This window comes from Megalops cyprinoides, chromosome 1 (assembly GCF_013368585.1).
Source record: "Megalops cyprinoides isolate fMegCyp1 chromosome 1, fMegCyp1.pri, whole genome shotgun sequence".
Lineage (NCBI taxonomy): Eukaryota > Metazoa > Chordata > Actinopteri > Elopiformes > Megalopidae > Megalops > Megalops cyprinoides.
This window is the reverse complement of record NC_050583.1, coordinates 58,607,821-58,628,187: the sequence shown is the minus strand read 5'-3', so window position 1 is coordinate 58,628,187 and position 20,367 is coordinate 58,607,821. Positions and strand designations below refer to the sequence as shown.

The following is a 20,367-nucleotide window of genomic DNA, read 5'->3' as shown; positions in this document are numbered from 1 at the left end:
GGGGGGGGGACCATTCACAACCTACAGCAAGCTTGCTTTCTCCACAGTGAACATGCTCACCAAAATTAGCCAAATGGACCTGTGTGAGGCCACAAATAAATGTCATCTCTCATGGCCGTTGGCGTTTCCCTCCTGGGAAAGGCAGCAGACTGAGGCCTTCGGCTCACCTGATGGAGCTGCGAGGGCTGGTGGTGGGGGTGGTCTGTTTGGAGGGAGGAGTCATGGTGCCCTCGTCCTGTTCGCTCAGAGTGTCAATAGTGGAGTGATTGTCAGGAGTCGTGGCTCCGCTGCCTTGAGGAGTCGACTGATTGCTGATTGGTTCCATCCGAGAGCTAACGGGCCACCACGGAAATGGATAGCATTAAAAAAAAACAGCAAAAAAATTGTAAGTGATGATGATATTTTCATGTAGACAAAAAAAAAAAAAAAAACATTCTCTCCAAAACAATTTATTATGATTACTTCTGCCAAAAAAAAACAAAAAAACAAAAATTAACAAAATATTAAATTTAGCAGTGTGTTTTTATCACCTGGACCGTGAGTGGTTGCCCAGCTGGTACATGTGGGGGTTGTACTGTGCCAGAATGGTGATGGTGTCGCACTGCTGACCGATGATCAAGCGAGCTTGCTGCTCCGTAGCATTGCGCAGGTTAATTCCATTGTACTGAGGGAATAATGTCATTGTTAACAGTTCATCACATTCACTAGGGCACAGAAAAAAAAAAAAAAACACAAAGCCCAATCTACATCAATCTACAGTTACGTCGAGATGCTTTGTCCTTAACCTCGAACAATGGATGGGCACAAATGTTAGGCACAAATGTTTTCGCTACAGTACAAACATTTTAAAGGTTATATGGTCACCGAGTCTAATGGAAAAGGTAGGCGAGAATTGAAACACAGCATTTGCTTACATTAGTCACTCAAATTCAAGGGCAGAGGTTTGACTGAGTAGTGGCCCAAGAAGAGATCTATACCTCGAGCAGCTGGTCCCCGAACTCCAGCCCTGCCTGGTGAGCTATGCTGCCTCCTGTCACCTTGGAGACAAAGATCCCTCCGTTCTCCCCGCTGACAATGGAGATACCTAAAGGCTCCGCTCCTTTGTGTACAATAACGTTCCTTGGCTCTTCCAAATACGGCCTACAAGAGAACAGACCGTATAAATAAACCTTACTTATTACACTAACTGAACTGTGCTTTGTTCTACTACACAGACTCACAACAAAGACACACATGGAGACATCAAGTATCTTCATGCAGGTCCCCCTTTTCTGGAAGAACATTGCTGTTAATAAGAAATCCAATCATATTCACGCTTGAAGTTATGTCTTAACAGGGACATGACGACCAATGTAACAAATTACAGCTGTCAACACAAACCCCATTTAGGGGTCTGTATGGATTCACTTGAGATCCTGCATAAAACATCTCTCTGAATAAAAGTCTTGGCTGCTCAAAGCTCTCCCCATGTCACATCTTGATGAAGCTACTTTATCATGCAATGCCATGCAATCATTCTAAAGGCCAGAGAGAGGACATGCGACCTCCAACATCATAAGAAACTATAAAATGACTTAGAGGCTGTATTCTTTGGGAAACTAAATAGGATTTTAAACTGCACTAAACTTGGACTAAAAAAAAAGTACTGAAGGTACTGAAATTGAATATATTTTTCTACAAAAAGTCAGTCAGTTTCTCGAAGGGCATGTCCCAAATTCTCTTCCCACTTTTTGTCTATTTTACTTTTAAGATGAGTATTTCCTGGCGAATTTATTTCTTTCACAAACAACCTGATAACAATGTCCAATCCGATTCATGCAGATAAAAATAAAAACTCAGAGCAAACCAACTGAATCACTAGTGTTGAAGATATTTTCAGACATGCACAAAAAAAAAAAAAAACAAGATCTTGCATACCAACAAATAACTCCCAAGGAGTTATAAGTGAAACACAGATTAGCTTTACAATCAAACAGAACACTTTAAATATACTGTAAGCAAGCTCTTTTTGGGACATCCCCTTTGTGACTGGCAAAGAACAAACCTCAGGCTTCTTAGTGAAGAGAATCTAGGCCTAGGAGCCACAGGGATTCTCAGAAACGATCTGTTACGGAACAGATATCTGAAAGATTCAGAAGAGTGAAGGTAAAGGGGAGAAAACAGGAAATGAATTGACAGAAGCTGGAGAGTGTCCAAATTAAGAAACACACAGAAACGAAGAGGAGGAGAGAAGGAGAGAAACGCACAATGGAGACGGTAAAACACTTGTTATTCTAAACAGAACAGCAGGAGAAAATCCACAAAGGGATGAAAAAAAGAGAGAAACAGAGACGTCTCACGTAGCCTGATTTTTTTTAATGTCTGTGATGGATTAGAGTAGATTAGAGAGACAATTACACTAATTAAATAATTTGCAACATGTACAACACAGAGTGCACCATTCGCTTCACTGATGATCATTTCTTGCTGCATCAGGGTTTACAAAATTCAGTAAAAAATTTGGTTTGGCACCAACGTCAAATTACGTAAAAACAAACTTCCACCTGGTCCAACGGCAATGTCTAAGCATACCTGTCCTTCCTGCGCTCTCCTATTGGAACAGGACTGACAGATATTCTTGGCAGGGTGGAAATGGAGCTCTGTGATTGGCTGCTGGCAAAGGAGGAGGTCTCCAGGTTAAGTGGTGACTGAGGAGGAGTGATCAGACTGGGGCTGCTGCACTCAGAATGTGATAGGGAACCTGTTAATAAATAAATAAATAAATAAATGGAGAGACATGAAACAACATACCAGAATTACATCATGGCAAATTTGAGACCATTCAAAGTTGATAAGACTAGGAAAAAAACATTAGGAGCACTTCTGTAGACGTATTGAATTCAAATTGTCTGCTCTGTCCAAAACTGAGTTGGCAAACCATTTGAAGCTGAAGGCCAAACTGTCTCATGTGTTTTCTTGCCATATCTTCCAAGGACATTTGAAGGAGGTCCAAGAATGGGAGCAGGTGACGACGTGCATACCTCTATCTGAACCCAGCATGGACCGTGGATACCGTGGGGTAGACGGGATTTTAATCCGCTCTGTGCGGTACTGTAGATTACTAGATGAACCTGCCCAGGCCAAAAAAAGATGCAATAGACATAAAAAACAGATTCCATATGTACAAAAACACAGAATATTTGAGCACTGAATTCAACGCTCAATGTAATATGTAACGCATCTAAGCGATACGGTTTTATCCACTGCACACGGGTGGCGCAGACTTTAATGCAGAGGCTGTCTGCAGCAGAACCCAGCACTGACCCAGTCGAGCGCTGGATGGCAGGGAGTTGGTACCGTGTGGCGTCCGGCTGCGAGATGACTCAGAGAAGTCACTGGAGCGCTTGTGGCTGAGGTCCAAGCTCAGACGACCTTGATGCTGGGGACTGCATTTCAAAAGAGAGAGAGAGAGAGAGAGAGAGAGAGAGAGAGAGAGAGAGAGAGAGAGAGAGAGAGAGCGACTATAATTTCACATCACGCAGCTGTGCCCTCTGTTTCCTAAACCACAGAGCTTCACTGCGCACAAATGCTAAAAACTCAGTCATACACCTTTAGCTAGTCGACACTTAGCTTTGAAACACAAATCTAATTGTTACATTCTTTTTCTTGCTTCTTACAAAGTATTTTGATTCTAAGACGAACAAACAAAATAATTTACAAAGTTAAACAAAAGCAATTCATCCTTAAAATTTTAGTTCTTTTTTTCCCCATTTTCCCCTTTTTATTCCAACTTTTAAAATTCCCAATTATACATTTCACTCTTCCTATCACAATGACAACCACTGAACTTGCATAGGAGTGCAAAGCAAGGAGAATGCAATCTTCCAATAATTTTCCACACTACATATCCCACAGTGCATCAGGATGAAAATGCCTTCGGAGGATAGGTGCATCCCCCCTGACGCTAACTCAGAGATGCCCAAATGAGTCACAGGGTGCTGAGAGCAGTGGGAATCCTCACCAACCTACCCAGCCCATCCCTGGTGGAATGAAGCTACACTGACGATGTTACGCCGATGTGGACTCCTAGTCATTGTTGGCAAATGATACACACGGTTTTGAACCCCAGATGCAGGATTCAGTCTGTGCTTTGAGCAAGCGCTTCTACTGTCTGGGCTACACGGGAGGTAACATTTCCTTAAATTTGTTACTCAAATTTAAGAAAAGTTCATCATGGTTACGTGACTACTCTTTTACACTCAGCATTGCTAAGGGCTACGGGACAAAGGAATTAAAAAAAAAAATCTGTGGCTGTTTCTGGATGTTTACAGGGATCTACTAACTAGCGGTTACTCTTCTATCACCAGTAACTTACCAACCTTACTACTGACCTAGAGCTTCAGGAGACTTTATTCAGAACCCTGAAATGCCTTGATAAAAAATTCTGAGAAACAACAAAGAAAATGATGATCTATCATACAGTGAGACAGGATAACAAGTTTTCTGCAGCAAGAGGAGCTGTATAGGGGGAGTGGCCAACTGTGCGGCCACCTTGCCCTCATCACATTAATAGAGAGAGAGAGACAGACAGAGACAGAGACAGAGACAGAGACAGAGAGAGAGAGGAAATGGGAGACTGGCTCAGCCTGCTGGGGTACCTGGGATGTGAATGCGGATGGCAGATTTGGCTGGGGACTGAAGGACAGTTATTAGTGTGAACCCGGTGGCTCCAGGCGGTGTAAATTGGATTTCTCATTACAGCCGTTACCGCAGGGCACGGAGCCAAACCTCTGTGCGCCGAGTCTGTGTCAATGGAAAAGATACAAAAAAAAAATAAAAAATAGGGAAATATTTAACATTGCATGCATACCAAACATCTCCGACTCAACCACGACGGGCAGGGCTATCATTAGATATCCTCAAGGCCAAGCCAACACCAGCGCCACACGTCTCAGAACCATGGCACACGTCCCCGTGCATTGAGCGCGGGGTTCGTTCTGGACTGCTCGCTTTCGACTGAGACTCAGAGAAACAGTCGCCTTTAAACATGACGAGAACGTACTGAGACAAGAGTGTAATTATTCAGACAGTCCTGGCATATAGCTGTAAATACAAACGAAGTTGTAGAGGGCAGCAGATGAGAAAACTACAGCGAAGCTTGGAAATGATGTTACAAAGCCAGCTCATAAATATTCAATCATGTAAAAATAGCCTGTGTTACACGCAAAGCAAAGCACACGGGCGGATGCAGACGCTGCCCGAAACGCCACGCGCTGGCAGCAGATACAGAATCTGCGCTCTCAACATCAACGGGCCTCTTTGTTTTGAAGCATGAATTCTTCAAATAGCACATGTCCAATTTCAACTCGAGGGTCGCACAGTTTTTATGATCCAGAGTGCGAACGAGAGATAAGCTTTCCTTCGCAACAATAACCAGGCCAAGCGCCCGCGGCACGTAATGTAGAGCAGTTGGGACCCGCATGGTGGCGAAAATGGGTCAGCGATATACAGCGTGCTTCTGTCAGATAAGGCGAAGGGCTAAATGAGATTTTCAATTAGCTCTCCGGGATGAAACTGTCACAGCTGATGGTAATGGAAAAGTTACGTCAAAGTGATCACCGTTAAGTAGCTGCAAGTCTAGAATATTCACTTTTTATTTCTTTGGGAAGATAGTACACGTGGCTACATCTGTATTGTGCGCTCCCTCTGCTACTGGTACTTGTAAGAGCAGTGGTCATAGCAGCAGTAATAACAGAACTGTCAGAACAGAACGTGTGAAGGCAGGAAAAGTCTGACAATAGTTCAAATACTGTTACAGGAGGAAAGTCGTATTATGTACGAAACCTGATGATTTGGTTCATGTTAAAGGCATTCTGTGAGATGCACGGGATGGCCCATCTGTGACAGAACTCACGTGCCGCCATTGAGCCGTTGTAGGCTGGAGGTGCGAAGCCCACGCTGTGCCGGTGGGTGCGTTTTGGGGAGAAGCGCACCAGCTCGGTGGGCTCTGGGGACTGCTCGTCATTAGAGAAGCTCTGTACCTGCAGAAAAACACATAAATGATCATGAAAGTGTACAGTGCATCCGTTCTTCCAATTACAATTTTATGTATGTACTCAACATTTGCGAAAGATGGTCACTTAAAGTGGAGATTTTTTTTACTTGCAGCGAAGAGCTCCACTTTTAACGCAGAGTAATCAATAACGAGAGCTAGAGCTCGCATTCAAGGTAATTTAAAATTACCTGTAGTGTTGGAATGGGAATTTGCAGGGGGGTCATCTTGCGCCTCAGGGCAGGCGCCGATTTGGGTCTGCGCCTCTTCACCTCTGGCTCCTCGCCCCTCTGGCGGCTGAGGTCTTCCTCGCAAGACTTCCTGGAGGCGAGGACCTTGCAGTCCCCGCCGCCCTCCATGAAGTAATGGTTGCCGTTCCTGTCGCGGGCCTCCAGCACCGCCTCGGGCTTGCCTCCCAGAGCGGCGGGCGACTGCACCGGTGTGGTGGGCGGGGAGCCCGCCGTCACTGTGGAGTCGGAGGCGGAGCTGGTTTGCTGCTTGTGCTTGAACTTGAAGGAGTCGCTGCGTGTGGGCGGGGTGGGCGGGGCCTGCGCAGTCTCGGCTTTGGAGGCCTGCGGGGAGTGGGCGGGCAGCTGTGCCGGGGACAGGTAGTCCAGCTTGGAGGCGGCATCCGGCCTCTTGAAGGTGTCCGCGTCGAAGATGGACTTCCTCTGCTTGGGCACCTTGAAAATGGACAGGTGCGGGCTGTCGGCCGCCGAGGCGCCCACCACCATCTTGGGCCAGGTGCCGCCGCTGTGCTTCTGCGCCGGCCCCTTCTCCAGCGTGGTCTCCACGGTGATGCAGTCGCCCGCCGAGGGGTCGAAGGTGAACTGCCGCTTGTCCGGGTCGGCCCGGCTGTAGCAGCGCTCCGGGAACATGGGGGCGCTCAGCGGGCCCGGGCTGAGCTCGGCGCTGGGCCGGTGGGAGTGGCCGTGCAGGGAGCCCATGGAGTAGGGCTTGTGGTGGCAGAGGGACGCCTCCTCGGTGTCGCCCCGCTCCTTCTTCCCGTCCCCGCCGTCCGGGTTGAAGATGTCTGTTTGGGTCGAGCTGTTGTGTTTCAAGTTTCGGCAATTCCGCACGTGCACCTCCGAGGAGTGAAGCCGGCAGTTGGAGCTCTTCTCCGTGTCTCTAAGGTTTTCGAAAATGTTCTGCCCCGAGCAACTCTGTGGGAAGAACTGTTCAAAGAAGCAGGAGAGGAAGAAAAAGAAAGACAGCTGAGTGACCGTGACCTTCAAACGTACTCGTACCTTACTCCAATTTTCAGCCGGCAGCTGAGGAAAAACTTCTTGCCCTAAATATTTCAAGATGAAACCTGATACCTTCGTGAGAATCAACTAACGTAATGACAGCGTAATTGTTTTTTCCTTACCGGCAGCACGAACTGTCCCACATCACATTCGAACCAGTCATAGCAAAACATCCACAGACTCATTGTTTTATAGGCACAACTGTGACATATTACTGGATGAGTTCGTAAGAGTTCACCTTCATTAGTGAGAGACTGAGAGAATCCCGGCAGTTCCGCAGCAGAGCTTCACATTCAGTCAGTGATTTGTTATCTAGTGCAATTCCGTTTATCTGGGGAAGAAAATTAGGTCAGCGCTTCATATTATCACAGCACGACGGGCCTTCAGTCCGCTCCCATTACCGGGAAAAGACGCTTGAAATGAATTAGGAAATTCAACACTGACACAAAGGGACACCATGTGTACAATGAAGTTAACCGCTTCTGACAAAATGAGTTTTGCATTGTGCCAAAATTGGAAAATAAAAGCATGTACAAATCTGCATCTAATCCACACTGTATAATCAGTCAGTGCTGGAGGAGACAGTCAGGTAAACATATTCAGGACCACACAATGTACGAACCGATTCCCTCTGAAAAGAGTGAAGCCAGAGTGACTGTATAGTGTGGCGTGACTGACCTCCATCCAGAGACGGAGAACAATACGGTCTGTGCAAAGCTAATTAAAACGCCTGATTTAATCGCAGACTTAACTCTTAATGCTGGTCTGATGGGGGATCGTATAACAGATTCAACACTCACAGCAATAAGTCTGTCTCCAACCGTGAGGGACCCCTCTCGAGCAGCTGGGCTGCCTGGTACAACAGCAGTCACAAACACCCCGCTCTCCAAGCTGATACCACTGTCTGTGAACCAAGAGGGGGGAGAATGTCACGCCTTCTCCAGGAACAGCAAAATGTCACTGCTCTTCAAAATAACAACAATGGATTAAATTTATATAGTACCTTTCTAGGTTCTCAGAATGCTTCAGCTGAATGGTTCACGTTACAGGCCGCAGGCTGATTAGAAGTTCTATTTAAACTTTGCATTTAGAATTTATGTCTGTGCATAGAATGTAATGTAGTGCTGGGGAAAATAACATTACTGCCTTCAAACCAGTGGCTCTGACTAAGGTATCCACACATCCTCTCACATGTTAGCACAGAGGTTAACATAAGCTGCAAATTACTGGGAGTTCAGGAAACTCCTGTCTGTGTAACAGGCTTTGGGCCTTGCTCAAAGAGCCGCCAGGAAATCAGCAGAAAAATCATTTTATAAAACGATTTAAAATCATCTCATGAAAGGTAACTGACCTTTGTGTCCCACCAGATTTAAGTGTATGGGAGTAATGATTCTCCCGCCCAAAGATTTCCGCCTGCGAACCACCATGTTGATTACTCCTCCACCGTTGAGAACAGCTTTGATGACCTGCTTTCTGTCCTTATTGGTGAGGTCAATGTCATTTATCTTCAACAGCCAATCATTCACTCTGAAATGATAAAAACAATGGTACAGGACGTACATGAGGGAAGGACTTTCTTTAGCAAAGATGATTTTGTTAATACCATTATTATGTTAATACCACTAACATGACAAATACTAATATTACATGAATCTCATCATTTACCTTAGCCTTCCATCTGCAATACTTCCTTTGTCCACCTTGGTCACAAATATTCCACAATCTCCTGGTAAATATGGATCATTTACCCCCTCAGCTACATCAAATCCAAGTGCTTTCAAATCCATATCCTCCTGTAAAAAGTAAACAATCAAGTAAATGACACTGTGGTACCTACAACAGTTACATATATTAAATGTTTTGTTTGCCAAAAACAACACTTTTTTAATCACAGTTGCATACTGTACACTCAAAATATTAAATTGATGCATGACACACCTAGGTTGTTTGTGCTATTCAGATCCTTGAAGGGGTGAACAGAATTGTAAGCAGTGACAAATTTCAACAGTCAAAGCCTCTTGAGAAAACCCAGGAGAGCAGGGAGAAAGCATTCAGTTTTCATTCAACTCAAATCAAATGGACACCTGCCTCCCTGACTTCACTGCTTTAGGCCACTTTCATTACAGGATAGAAATTATGTTCAGACATACTCATTTCCCTTTATAAGACCATCTGGGGATTTGCCAATTTAAAAAGTTTTGAATACATTTACATAGCATAACACTAAACATTCAAACTCAGGTACACATAAGCCCCATCACTTTGTGTCTGATTTTTGATCACACGCTGTGCCCTTAATTGCATTTCGAGCGGTGTAATTGTTTTAAAACGATTATTCAATCACTTACGTTATTATAGTAAAGGACATTTGGGGGGTGTTGAACTGAGTTTAGTTCAGTGTTTTACCAACCACGGTACTTTAAATAATTTTAAGTGTGAAGATGAGGGGCAGCAGTCTAGCATACTGCATAGGAGCAGGGCTTGTAACCAAAAGGTCCCCCCCCTTTACTGGGGCATTGCTGCTGTACCCCTGGGCATGGTACGTAAGCCAGAATTGCCTCATTAAATATCCAGTTGCATAAACAGTTAAAATCTTTAACCTATGTAAGCCATTGTGGATAAACGCATCTGCAAAATGACAATGTAAGGTAATGAATTAAGCTGGATATCAGAGAGCCCTAGCCATCAAGACTGCCCTCACTTCTACACTTACACGCAAATCATGTTTGTTTCATCAGTACGATTTCCCTGCTTTGAGCTTAGATCTAGACGAGATCTAAAAATGTGCTATTTGGAGCAATGCACTGCTGAAGATGTCCCAGCTGAGATCATTTTGGGGACAGGCCATGTGCAAAAAGCTATAAATCAGCCTCGCAGTGGCATGCCGGTGTGCCTCCAACAATGACACTGACCAACCATTGTGATTAGAAAGTAATTATAGCACACACATGAGAGAGATCAAACACACTAAGGACAATGAGGCTCTGTTAAATGTCATGAAATAACTCATCTTACAACAATCAGGGAAAAAAAGGAGGCTGAACCCACCCTGTCTTTCTCAAACTCCACCACCTCCGTCTCCCACTCTAAAGAATCGGTGTCGATAGCCGAATCGTGAGAATTGTGGGCCATCAACTGCCGAAACCGAGCCTCTTTCTCCAGCTGGTTCTCCATCTTCTCTCTGACAGGGAGAAAATGAAAATGTTAAAAGCGCGAGCAGAGAGAGACCTGAATTGGAAAAAAGAAATGGAAAGTCTTTCACCCCGGTTCGCGAGTTTACTTGTGAGAGGTGGCAGAAGAATGGCCTTTTCACGCACTTCCACAATAGCTGAAATGTGTTTAACCAGCCGCTGCCTCCTGGAGAAGGCCGTACCTGGCTCAAAGGCCCTGCAGCACTTCACCAAATAAAAATGCTAATTTACCTCTGAATACAACAGCTGCTGAACCCTTTACTCATCTTTCCCCAGGAATGGCCGCCTGAGCACTAGGCTCACCTTCCTGTGCACTCACAGCAGTGCTGATGGAAAGCACATGCAGTCCTCCAACACACTCACCAGGGCCAGCGGCCACACTACAGTTCCACACAGCGCGCTGACAGAGGATCCAACGCGGGTTGGAGGACTGGCGCACCTCCCATTGATGACACCTCAGTAGGTTTTATGTGCATGATCAGCCACTAGGAGGCGCTACTGTGTAGCATAACAAGGGACTGCGGTTGATGCAAGTCAGCACGACACAGGTAGGATGAAGCTGCGGACTCCCAGCCATTGCTGGCAATGCAACCCAGATTCAACCAGTGAAGGTCTGGCTGAGAGAGCTCTGAACTGCTTCTCCTTAATGTAGTACACATTTGCCTTTTTGAGTACCTTACATTACATCTGCAAGTTCTGTAAAAGTCCTGTAAAACCATTTAAACAACTATTAAAATCTTACCATTTAATCTTAACAAATTAGAAATCCCTGAATACCAAGATAAGTGAATCCTCTCTATCAGTACAAGTAAGCAAACCCATGGCCCATGTGCAGAAAACATTTGGAATAAAAACCTGATGCAAGAATGCAAGGCAGAAGCCTTTTGACTAAGATGAATTCCCCCCTCATTAATAAAAATCTAATGTAGCCATCACTGTCTTTAAGTCAATTTGTTCTGCACTCAAAAAATACACCTAACCGTTCATGCATGGAAGGGAACGTGCACTTCTGCATACCCCGATGACCACAAGTGTTATACATCATTACTCCACTAGATGGGGGTCAAGACCTCTTCAGTTCACGGGCATGTCAAACCATCAAGGCAACAACGTCAAGGGGGGGGGGGGGGGGGGGGGGAATGTTCCTTCCGCGAGGAAAAAAAAAATTATAATAGATGAAATTTTCAGCTGATGGCAACACCGGTTTTGAATAACATGCAGCAGGATGAACAGAACAGTTATGAGGAACGGGCTCCAAAAAAAAAAAAAAAAAAGTGACCTACTTCAGCTCCTTGAGCTCCCGCGAGGCATCGTTCTTCTGTTTCCTCATGTCGTCCAGGTTGCGCAGGGCCTCGGCTAGGTCGCTCACCGCTCTGTCCCTCTCCCTCCTTAGGTTGTCACACAGCGTCCTGGGGGCAGATGCACAGAGCGCACTTGCTGAGCGGGCCATCTCCGCTGGACGTCCAATCGGCACGCGGCTCCTATGGGCTGCGGCGCCTTCCGAGAAGCTGAATCGCTCTACGCGAAACCTCGGAATGTTGCAGCGCTACCTTTTAACAGCTGCCGCTATTCGGCGAGTACAGGAATCGAGGCAGGTCAACAGTTGAAAGACTGGGGAAGGCAGCCTTCGGCACGCCGCACTCCATTACCTTATGCTCTCCCTCTCGGCCACGATCTTGTCCCGCTCCTGGAAGGCCCAGTCTCTGCGGCACTTGGCCACTTCGGCCTCCTGCACCGCCTCCTTCAGCTCCTGGGACATGGCCTCATACTGCTTCCTCAGCATCTCGATCTCTTTGTTCGCTCTCTCCATATCCAAAGTGGCAGAGTCTTGTTTCTGGAGAGTGAAAATTCACAGACAGATCCATTTTTTATACGCGGAGACCTTTTTACATCCATTAACTTTTCATAAGACAGTACATTATTTGACTCGCTTCCTCGCCAGGGGATTTTAGCCCGAGTCTGAACCCTGTGTAAAACATTTATTATGGGAAACTGTTGAACTTCTCCAAATCTCCAAAATACATAAAGCACTTCAACGATCCAAATGGAGCTTTCAAATATATTTTTATATATTTTACGTATATATTTTCTTTGTACATTTAATGGACAAATTCTTTCCAAAAACCTAGCTGAAGTTTGTAGTCTACAAAAAAAAACACATTCCCACAGAGCCCTCTAGTGGATAAATAGAGTAATGTTCACTAGGATGTTCCCGGGCCTCTCCGAGATCATACCAGGCAACACACGCACTTGATGATCCTTATAACCCCCCTCTTGGAGTCACTCCAGCAGCTGATGTCTAATTACAGTTTTCAGAGACTGAACGGATAGAATTGGTGGCCTGGCACTTTCATTTACGAGAAGAAGGGCGACATTTCCCAGGGGGAAGGTGCTGGGCTTGATTACAGTGCTCAGGATGCAGGTACCACTGAGGCAGGGAGGGCACTCTGAGGCTGGCTGCATCTGTTCCGCCGTGAGCCTCAGAACAAGAGTCACTCTGGGCAGACAGATGGGGGAAGAGGATTACCCACCGAGATAAGGCTGGAAAACGCTACCATTTCAAAAGCGGCCAAGCACGACCCAGGCCGTCCGAACAGCCGCTTTCGAAATGCGGGAGCTCATGACACAATCCAGAGGACAGCCAGAGGGTGATCGCGGGGGTACAACTAATGTGCATGCAAATAAATCCAACTACGTGTCTCTATCGGTTTTGCTCACTTAATAAACTGCTCTGAATCGAAGAAAAATTTCCCCTGCAGCATAATTTTACATCCTCTATGTGTCAATGTCAGGGAGGCAGCTCTTTTCAATTGCCAGCAATTTCCTGATGTGGGGATCTCTGGTAAAATTGCAAGGTGGCAGCTTTGCCCACTGAATGAGAGCAGGCTTGAGAATTCAGAGCAAACTGCATGAGACAATCGGTTCTTGGTTAAGGGCAGGCCTGTGTCTTTAAGATTGGAGATGGCGCAGAACAATTTTAGATGTTCGGAGTCTGCAGTCAGGAAAACGCTTCAGACAACACTGAAAGAGACGGAGGCTTTCTGTCCCTCCATTTGAAGTAGAGGTCAGATAATGATGGTGAAGATACACACCAGAGGAACATAGCCATTCTAGTACTTCTTGCTACATGAGTACCATGGTACTTGCTTCAAAGTGTTCGTAACATTTTCAGTAAGTATCCAACTGACGTAAGCCTTTATATGAGACTTGTTAACTGATTTTTTGTCCCATAGTAAAACTTGATATGAACATAACATAATTGGTTATTACCAAGAGTATGCAAGGCAGGAAACCTAACACAAAATGTATTACAAACAAGAATATTGCATTACTTATGTAACCATTCTTATGAAATGACTAATATTCCACACTAACGCACAAGCCTCATCAGCTTCCAGCAACATGCAAACATTTCAACTATAAACCTCATGCACCTGCAAAATTTTAATAACATCATTAAAACTCAATCTAGACACTCATCCTGAGCATAGATTTCTCCATTCACAACGCTATAAAATGGGAAACTGTAAGCATAATAACACTGAGCAAATTATCACAGATATTAATATTGGATATCTGATTAAAATGGCTGCAAAAGTACTTAAACGGATTAACTTTATAGAGAAGTTCATAATGTTCTGCTCTGAAATGGCAGCTGGAGAAAAGGGTTTGTTTCAAACTGTGTAGCAGAAAAAGACCAGGCACATACCTAGTATTCTGGGTAGGGGGCTACACAATGACCTTACTACATCTTACTACCAGCAATCAATATTTTTGCAATATAATTTCTACCACAAATTACTCTATGAAGATTAACTAGAGCCAGTCTTGGGCCTGTGTACCCTGTGCATGTCGACTTTCACTCCAGCTGAGCTCAGCTAATTGTGCATGATTGTGAGAAAGATTCAAAATCTCCATCTGTATTCTCCGTCATCTCCAAGAATTCCTTTGAAAAAAATAAATGTCTTGTGTGTGCATAAAGTTCAAAGCCAGCAGATTTCTTCAGCATATATTAACAGATACCTCCTCGTGTTAAATTAATTAAACTTGAGACAGAGGCCCCAGAACAGTAACACAAATAGAGTAACAAAGAGAAGAGTAACAAAATATGAACAACCAAACTTAAAATTGCCAGAAAAAAAATATTTCCAGCAGGTAACTCAACAGCTGTTAAATCCATACAAACCCTTTATGAAATTCTCACTTAAATATGAAAGGAAGGCAACATATGCGCTAGGTAAGTACCTGGACTGGGAAACACTACACCATCAAGCTGAAAACAGCTGAAAGCAGATACCGCAGTCCGTGGTTAGGCACCTAAAAGCCGAGCATTAAAGGTTACCGTCGCAGATGTGTGTCAAGTCCTTTGTAGTTGAACTGTGGCGGTGTCTAACGGTCGGGCGTCAGAAGGGGAGGGAGCGCTTTGAAGAGGGGCGCACCTGTCTGGCTTGGTAGTACTCCCGGAGCAGCTGGTCCCTCTGGATGATGGCCTCCGTGCGCTCCTTGCGGGCCACGTCCCTCTCCTCCCGCACCGTCTCGATGTCCTTGCAGGCCTGGTTCAGCTCTTTCTGGGCCTCGGCCTTGTCCTTCACCTCGTGGCAGTATTTCTCCAGCAGCTCGTTCCTTTCGCAGATGGCGCGGTCCCGATCCACCAGCGCTGAGCTCAGCTCCTGCACGACGAAACCCCGACACGCTCAGCCGACCGCCCCGCCCGTCGCTTTGCACGCTTACACGGGGCGAACGATACAGCTTGCGTTGTTTGGAGGACACCCTTGCACAGGGAAACTAGGATTGCATTTTGCAAGCAGTAATATGTAAATGTATATGCTGGCTGTTTACTGCAGTGCTTCAGCACCAGCACCTCGAATTCACAGAAAGAGCTGCATCTGGGGTTTGGACGTGCTGCCTCATGCTTACAAACCACTTTCCCAGACCCCCACTTCAGATTATCACAAATCGGTAACAATTTTAGACAGCCAACATCCATATATCAAACAGGAAGACTGTGCTACAAACGCATCAGATTTGCCCTGTTAAATGTAGTGCAAAATCCAAAAGCACAGGTCTCCATCACTAAATATGAGTACTTGAAATTTCTTTAATCTGTTGTTATAACCTTTGTGGTAATTGTCCGGAGTACTTTTGATTGCTTTCCTCAGCCTCCCACACACGTTATAAAGCTCGCGCTTCTTACTTGACGAAGTGCTTCCATCTCCTCGCTGGCCACCTTCCTTTCCGAGGACGTGTTCTTCAGCTTGGCCTCGGCCACCTCCAGCCCCGTCTGCAGCTTGTCCACCTCCTTGATGACCTGGTCGCGCTCGCTCATGATGAGGCGGTACTCGTTGAACACCGAGTCGCGCTCCTCCTTGTACTTCTCCGAGTCCTTCACGGCCTTCAGCTGGAGGGTCTTGTAGCGCGTGGCCTCAGACTGCAGGCGCTCCACTTCCCTTTGCAGCTCTTTGTTCTGCGCCGTCGCCTTGTTGAGCTCCTGCTGGACCGAGTCAAACCTGGAAGGGGGGGGAAAAGGGACGCATTAAAAAAAAAAAAAATGGATTTGGGTAAAACGAAAACAGCCGCCATCTTTGGCTGAACTGTGAATTTTCGAATAAATAGTGCAATGCAAAGATGGACAGTGTCCTCAGACTCAAAGGTTGGAAAATAACCGGTGTGATTGGTTTGAATTACATGCATTCAGTTACTCATGCATCAACCTTTCCATAGAGATTATTACCTTTCTAATTACACAATACATCAAATGATAACAGTTCAGTGATGACAAGATATGTTAAAAAGGGAGGATAAATCGCACCAGTCTCCAAAAATCTTTCAAGTCTTTTTTTTTTCTGTTTGTGTGACTAAAAGTGAGGGAATAACCCTCCTCCCAAAAGTACTGCGAGAGACAGAACATTCTTTCAAAGGCACAGACAACGCCATTAATCATGAATGAATGTCGTATCATGCCTTTTGGTTTTACTTAATGGCCTTGGTGTGAGGGCGGAAAGCAAAAATAGGACAATGAATAAAATATGAGAAGGTGTGTTCCGGATGGTCACTGGGCACAGGTACCCTGTGGTAGGGGTGGGGGTGGGGGGGGCGGCACTGGTAGGGTGTGAGACGGCGTGGGGAGAGGTCTACCGTCTGAGTGAGGACGAATACTGCTGCTGGTAGTGTATGGCCGTGTCCCTCTGCTTCATCAGCACGTCTATCTGCTTCTGAAGGCGCCGGTTCTCCTCCTCCGCCTGCTCCAGCCGGCTCAGGTCCGTGTTGTGATTGGCCGTCTTCTCGTTGTACCGTTTCCTCAGTGCGTCGTACTCCTTCTTCACGCCCTCCAGCTTGTCCATGGCAGTGTCGTAGAGCTTGTTGAGGATCTCCGATGACCCGTTTTCTCTCATTACCTGGGGGAGGGGGAAAAAAATGGCTTTGTTGGCTGCAGTGCTCTGAGACTCATTTCTGAAACTGGGAATGAACACTGTTCATAACCAACTGTGTCCATCATTCTGGTAAGCATGGTAAAAGTCAAATAACACAGACATCAGTTCATTTCCACATTTAGGCTGCAGGTGGCGACATTGAGCAGTTGTGTTCTTTTCGTTCTTCATACTGTAGTCCAAAATTTTCAGAACACCCACGAAAGGACCATAGGTTCAGAATGCAAAACATCAGGCTTTTGATATTCTCAGCACTTGTCTGACATTGAGAATTTAAAGAACCTGGACATCCATGTCAACATTTCTGTTAACCTATGTCCTTAAAATGTCCTTTCTATTCCGATAGACCCACAGCAGTTTACATGATGCATCAACATATAAGAACAAAATCTACGTTACAAAACTGGTATTTATTTTCCAGAGTAATGTTCTCATTTACATTAAACAAGATTACATTCAAAAAGCCTTATACTGTACTTTTATGCTACAAGGTGATAAAACCACTCCAACAATCTTATTTGATGTACATTCAGTTCCGGATCCATATTAAAAATATATCTATCTTGATATTCTGTATCATAACAAATGAAAAAAATCTCAGGAGAGCTGGAAAATGTCTTTTTGGTGAGGTGTAGACACATTCACATGGAGGGAAAAAAGCAACAAGTCTGTCATTATAAGATACAAGCACAACCACTACCCTTGCTGTAAAGACAAGTATTAACAGACAAAAAGCAAATGCTCCGTTTACCAATCATACTTATTGAGTCAGAGAATAGTCTGACACCCTATAAGCAGTGGATCCAGCCTGGCTACAGTAAAGACTGCCTGCCCAAGATCGGGCCAACATCACTAAACTGCAATGGACGCACCCACGTCGACGCACCACCAGCAAGTCTTCAGGGAACAGTACTGTACATAAAAATGACCTATTTTGGGACTGACTGAATGACATCACTGTTTGTGCAGTCTGCAGTTCACAAGAGCAAATACTTAAAGCTGAACTTGACATGAGAAAGTTTTGTCAAAAGGAGGTACTCCCTCACTCCCTCCCGCAGCGATTGTTGCAGAGGCTGGGGCCTTTGGCTAATTTAAGTAACCAAAACCCTCTGTCAGTGAGATTATGCAGACCTTTCACAGCTTTTTTTTCTGGATGCTACTCCCACCCCGTCCCTCTGTGAACTTTTCTCCTGAAGTCCCCCTGGAAATGTCACAACATAACAACTACATACAGGTCAAAACAGCTCTTTCTTCCCCCTGTGCAAAGCGTTCTTGTTCGGCTCTGAACTTTAAAAGCATTAATTAAACAAGCAGCTTTGTTCGGTGTGAAAAGAGGCAGTGAACCTGAAAAGGGTGAAAGATGGGTGATTCAATCATTCTCTTAACCTTTTTGTGCCATTAAGACTAAAGGGAATTGGTCATTTATAACACCCCCCCACCCCCCCCCCCAACAAAAAAAATCTACATGGGAAGAGCAGAGGCCCTTAACAAATGAGAGTGGAAAGTATGGTAAAGTTAAAAAAAAAACAAAAAAAAAAACAGTGATTCAGATGTGGTATCAGACAACACTGCTTTAATTTCCTAATTAGCATTTGTGCAAGTCATGCTGATGCTCTTTGAGAGCAATGAGACATTAGCTGTGATAGCAGAACACATGTTTCAAAGGCATGACTCAGTTTTATAATGCCATGCCTAGCGGGTACACCAGACCTTGTGAAATTAAGTAAATCATATTTCAACGGTAAACAACAGACATCACGACAGAAAAAAAAGACTAAAACAAGCCACATGTGCCTGAGACTTACTACAATAAATGTCTATGGGATAGGGTGATGAATCCTCAGTATTTCTTGATATAATAGATATAATTAGGTCACTCAAAACTCCTAATTACATTGCAAGCACAGCGCTCCATAGACTTCAAATAGAAAAATCACATTTTAATGACATTCACCTCATAAATGGCTTTCTTCATTCATTTAACTGCGCACATTAAAGGAGTATTATTTTTCTATACAAATAATGAACAAGAATACGATACACTGTTAGATGCTTATTATTTGATCACTCTGATACATTGGTCCAGTTAATAACACATTATTATAAAACAGAGAGGAGCCAAAAACCGCTGCTAATGATGGTGACAGTAATACAACATGGCAGTGACAATCGTGCAATTCGAATATCCTGAAACCAAACTACATAGGAAACTGTAAGCCTCCTACTCGATGCCTTCTCATTGCGTTTAGGTTTTTACCATTACTTCTAATGTCTATTACTGTTAGTGTGGTCTAATGTCCTCTGTATGCACCTTTGTTCATGTGTTCTTTTTATAAGCACTTATGTACCTTGATTTGTAAGTTGCTCTAGATTAAAGCACCTGCCAAATAAATACAAGGGTGAAAAATGGAAACGAGTCACAGATGTAGTGTGAATGACTCAGCGTGGTCAGAGGAGATGAGTTCTAGGGAAATGACTCAAGGACTCTTCATAGGAGGGTCTGTTGTAACATGGTCAGTTCTTGCATTCACTTGTATAGATTTCAAAAATTGTTAAATGTTGAAAGACACTGATATTCTTCTCTTAATCAAACTATTTGCTTGCCACCTCAGGTGCAAGCTGATAAAAGCCATATGGGCTTAGAGCAGCCTAGTTTCGTCACTTTACAATATTACACTCAACACCACTCGGTGAATCAATATGGTGAGGAATCAAACATGTCCAGCAAACAGTACTGCTGGACAACCATGTATTCTTATCAAATATGCTGGAATCCAGACATATCTCAGCTCCACATGTGATGCGCCCAAACCCAATGAGGCCACAGTGATGAAACAAAAGTAGGTTCAAGGACATTACATTAAGAGTAAGAACGTAAGAACGACTTACAAAGGGTACAAGTTTGTCAATTTATAAAGCTGGATATTTGTTGAGGTAACTGTGGGTTAAGTACCTTGCCCAACATCACTGTCCCAGTGGGGAATAAAACCAGCAACCTTTCTGTGACAAACCCTGCACTTTACAGCTATGCTATACTGCTGCCCTAAACACTATTAGACCGGTGTTCTCTCTGACGCTTCAGCAGTGTAACACAGGTGTACCTCCTGAAGCCTCAGTAGTATATTACAGGTGTAATGTACCCTCTGAAGCCTCGGCCGTGCAGGGGAGGTGTACCTGTTGCTGTTGAAGCCTCATGTTGGCCACCTCCTTCTGGTCCTCATCGTGCAGTCTCCTCAGCTCCTCGCAGTTCTGCTTCAGGTGGTTGTGTTCACGCACCAGCTGGGAGTTGTCCCTCTTCATGGCGTCCATCTCCTCCTTCAGCTGCGACTGGTCACTCAGGAGGCGACTGTGCAATGTGCTACACGTCGGCGAGGGTGGAGGAAGGGCATTAGCGGAGGAGAGTAAGAGAAGACATTACGTTACATTATTGTCATTTTAGCAGACGCTCAGCAGCTTCCACGGGTTACAGT

The 20,367-nt window shown here is 44.8% G+C and overlaps 1 protein-coding gene across 4 annotated transcripts in view; it reads right to left on the bottom strand.

Annotated features, from left to right (window-relative positions):
* Positions 1–20,367, bottom strand: part of dlg5a (discs, large homolog 5a (Drosophila)) — a 63,635-nt gene that overhangs the window by 7,516 nt on the left and 35,752 nt on the right. For 2 of the 4 annotated variants that reach the window (XM_036526857.1, XM_036526861.1), the window contains exons 5-25: positions 20,072–20,255; positions 16,605–16,864; positions 15,664–15,976; positions 14,909–15,139; positions 12,119–12,303; positions 11,753–11,878; positions 10,327–10,459; positions 8,944–9,071; positions 8,630–8,805; positions 8,079–8,182; positions 7,517–7,609; positions 6,223–7,206; positions 5,894–6,020; positions 4,638–4,782; positions 3,304–3,425; positions 3,021–3,110; positions 2,572–2,740; positions 2,045–2,122; positions 978–1,140; positions 531–664; positions 168–332 (exon numbers count right to left, since the gene is read on the bottom strand). In XM_036526857.1, the coding sequence (XP_036382750.1) occupies positions 168–332; positions 531–664; positions 978–1,140; positions 2,045–2,122; positions 2,572–2,740; positions 3,021–3,110; positions 3,304–3,425; positions 4,638–4,782; positions 5,894–6,020; positions 6,223–7,206; positions 7,517–7,609; positions 8,079–8,182; positions 8,630–8,805; positions 8,944–9,071; positions 10,327–10,459; positions 11,753–11,878; positions 12,119–12,303; positions 14,909–15,139; positions 15,664–15,976; positions 16,605–16,864; positions 20,072–20,255 (4,110 nt within the window). The remainder of the gene's footprint in view (positions 1–167; positions 333–530; positions 665–977; positions 1,141–2,044; positions 2,123–2,571; positions 2,741–3,020; positions 3,111–3,303; positions 3,426–4,637; positions 4,783–5,893; positions 6,021–6,222; positions 7,207–7,516; positions 7,610–8,078; positions 8,183–8,629; positions 8,806–8,943; positions 9,072–10,326; positions 10,460–11,752; positions 11,879–12,118; positions 12,304–14,908; positions 15,140–15,663; positions 15,977–16,604; positions 16,865–20,071; positions 20,256–20,367) is intronic. The other 2 variants (XM_036526866.1, XM_036526868.1) reach the window with 2 other exon arrangements.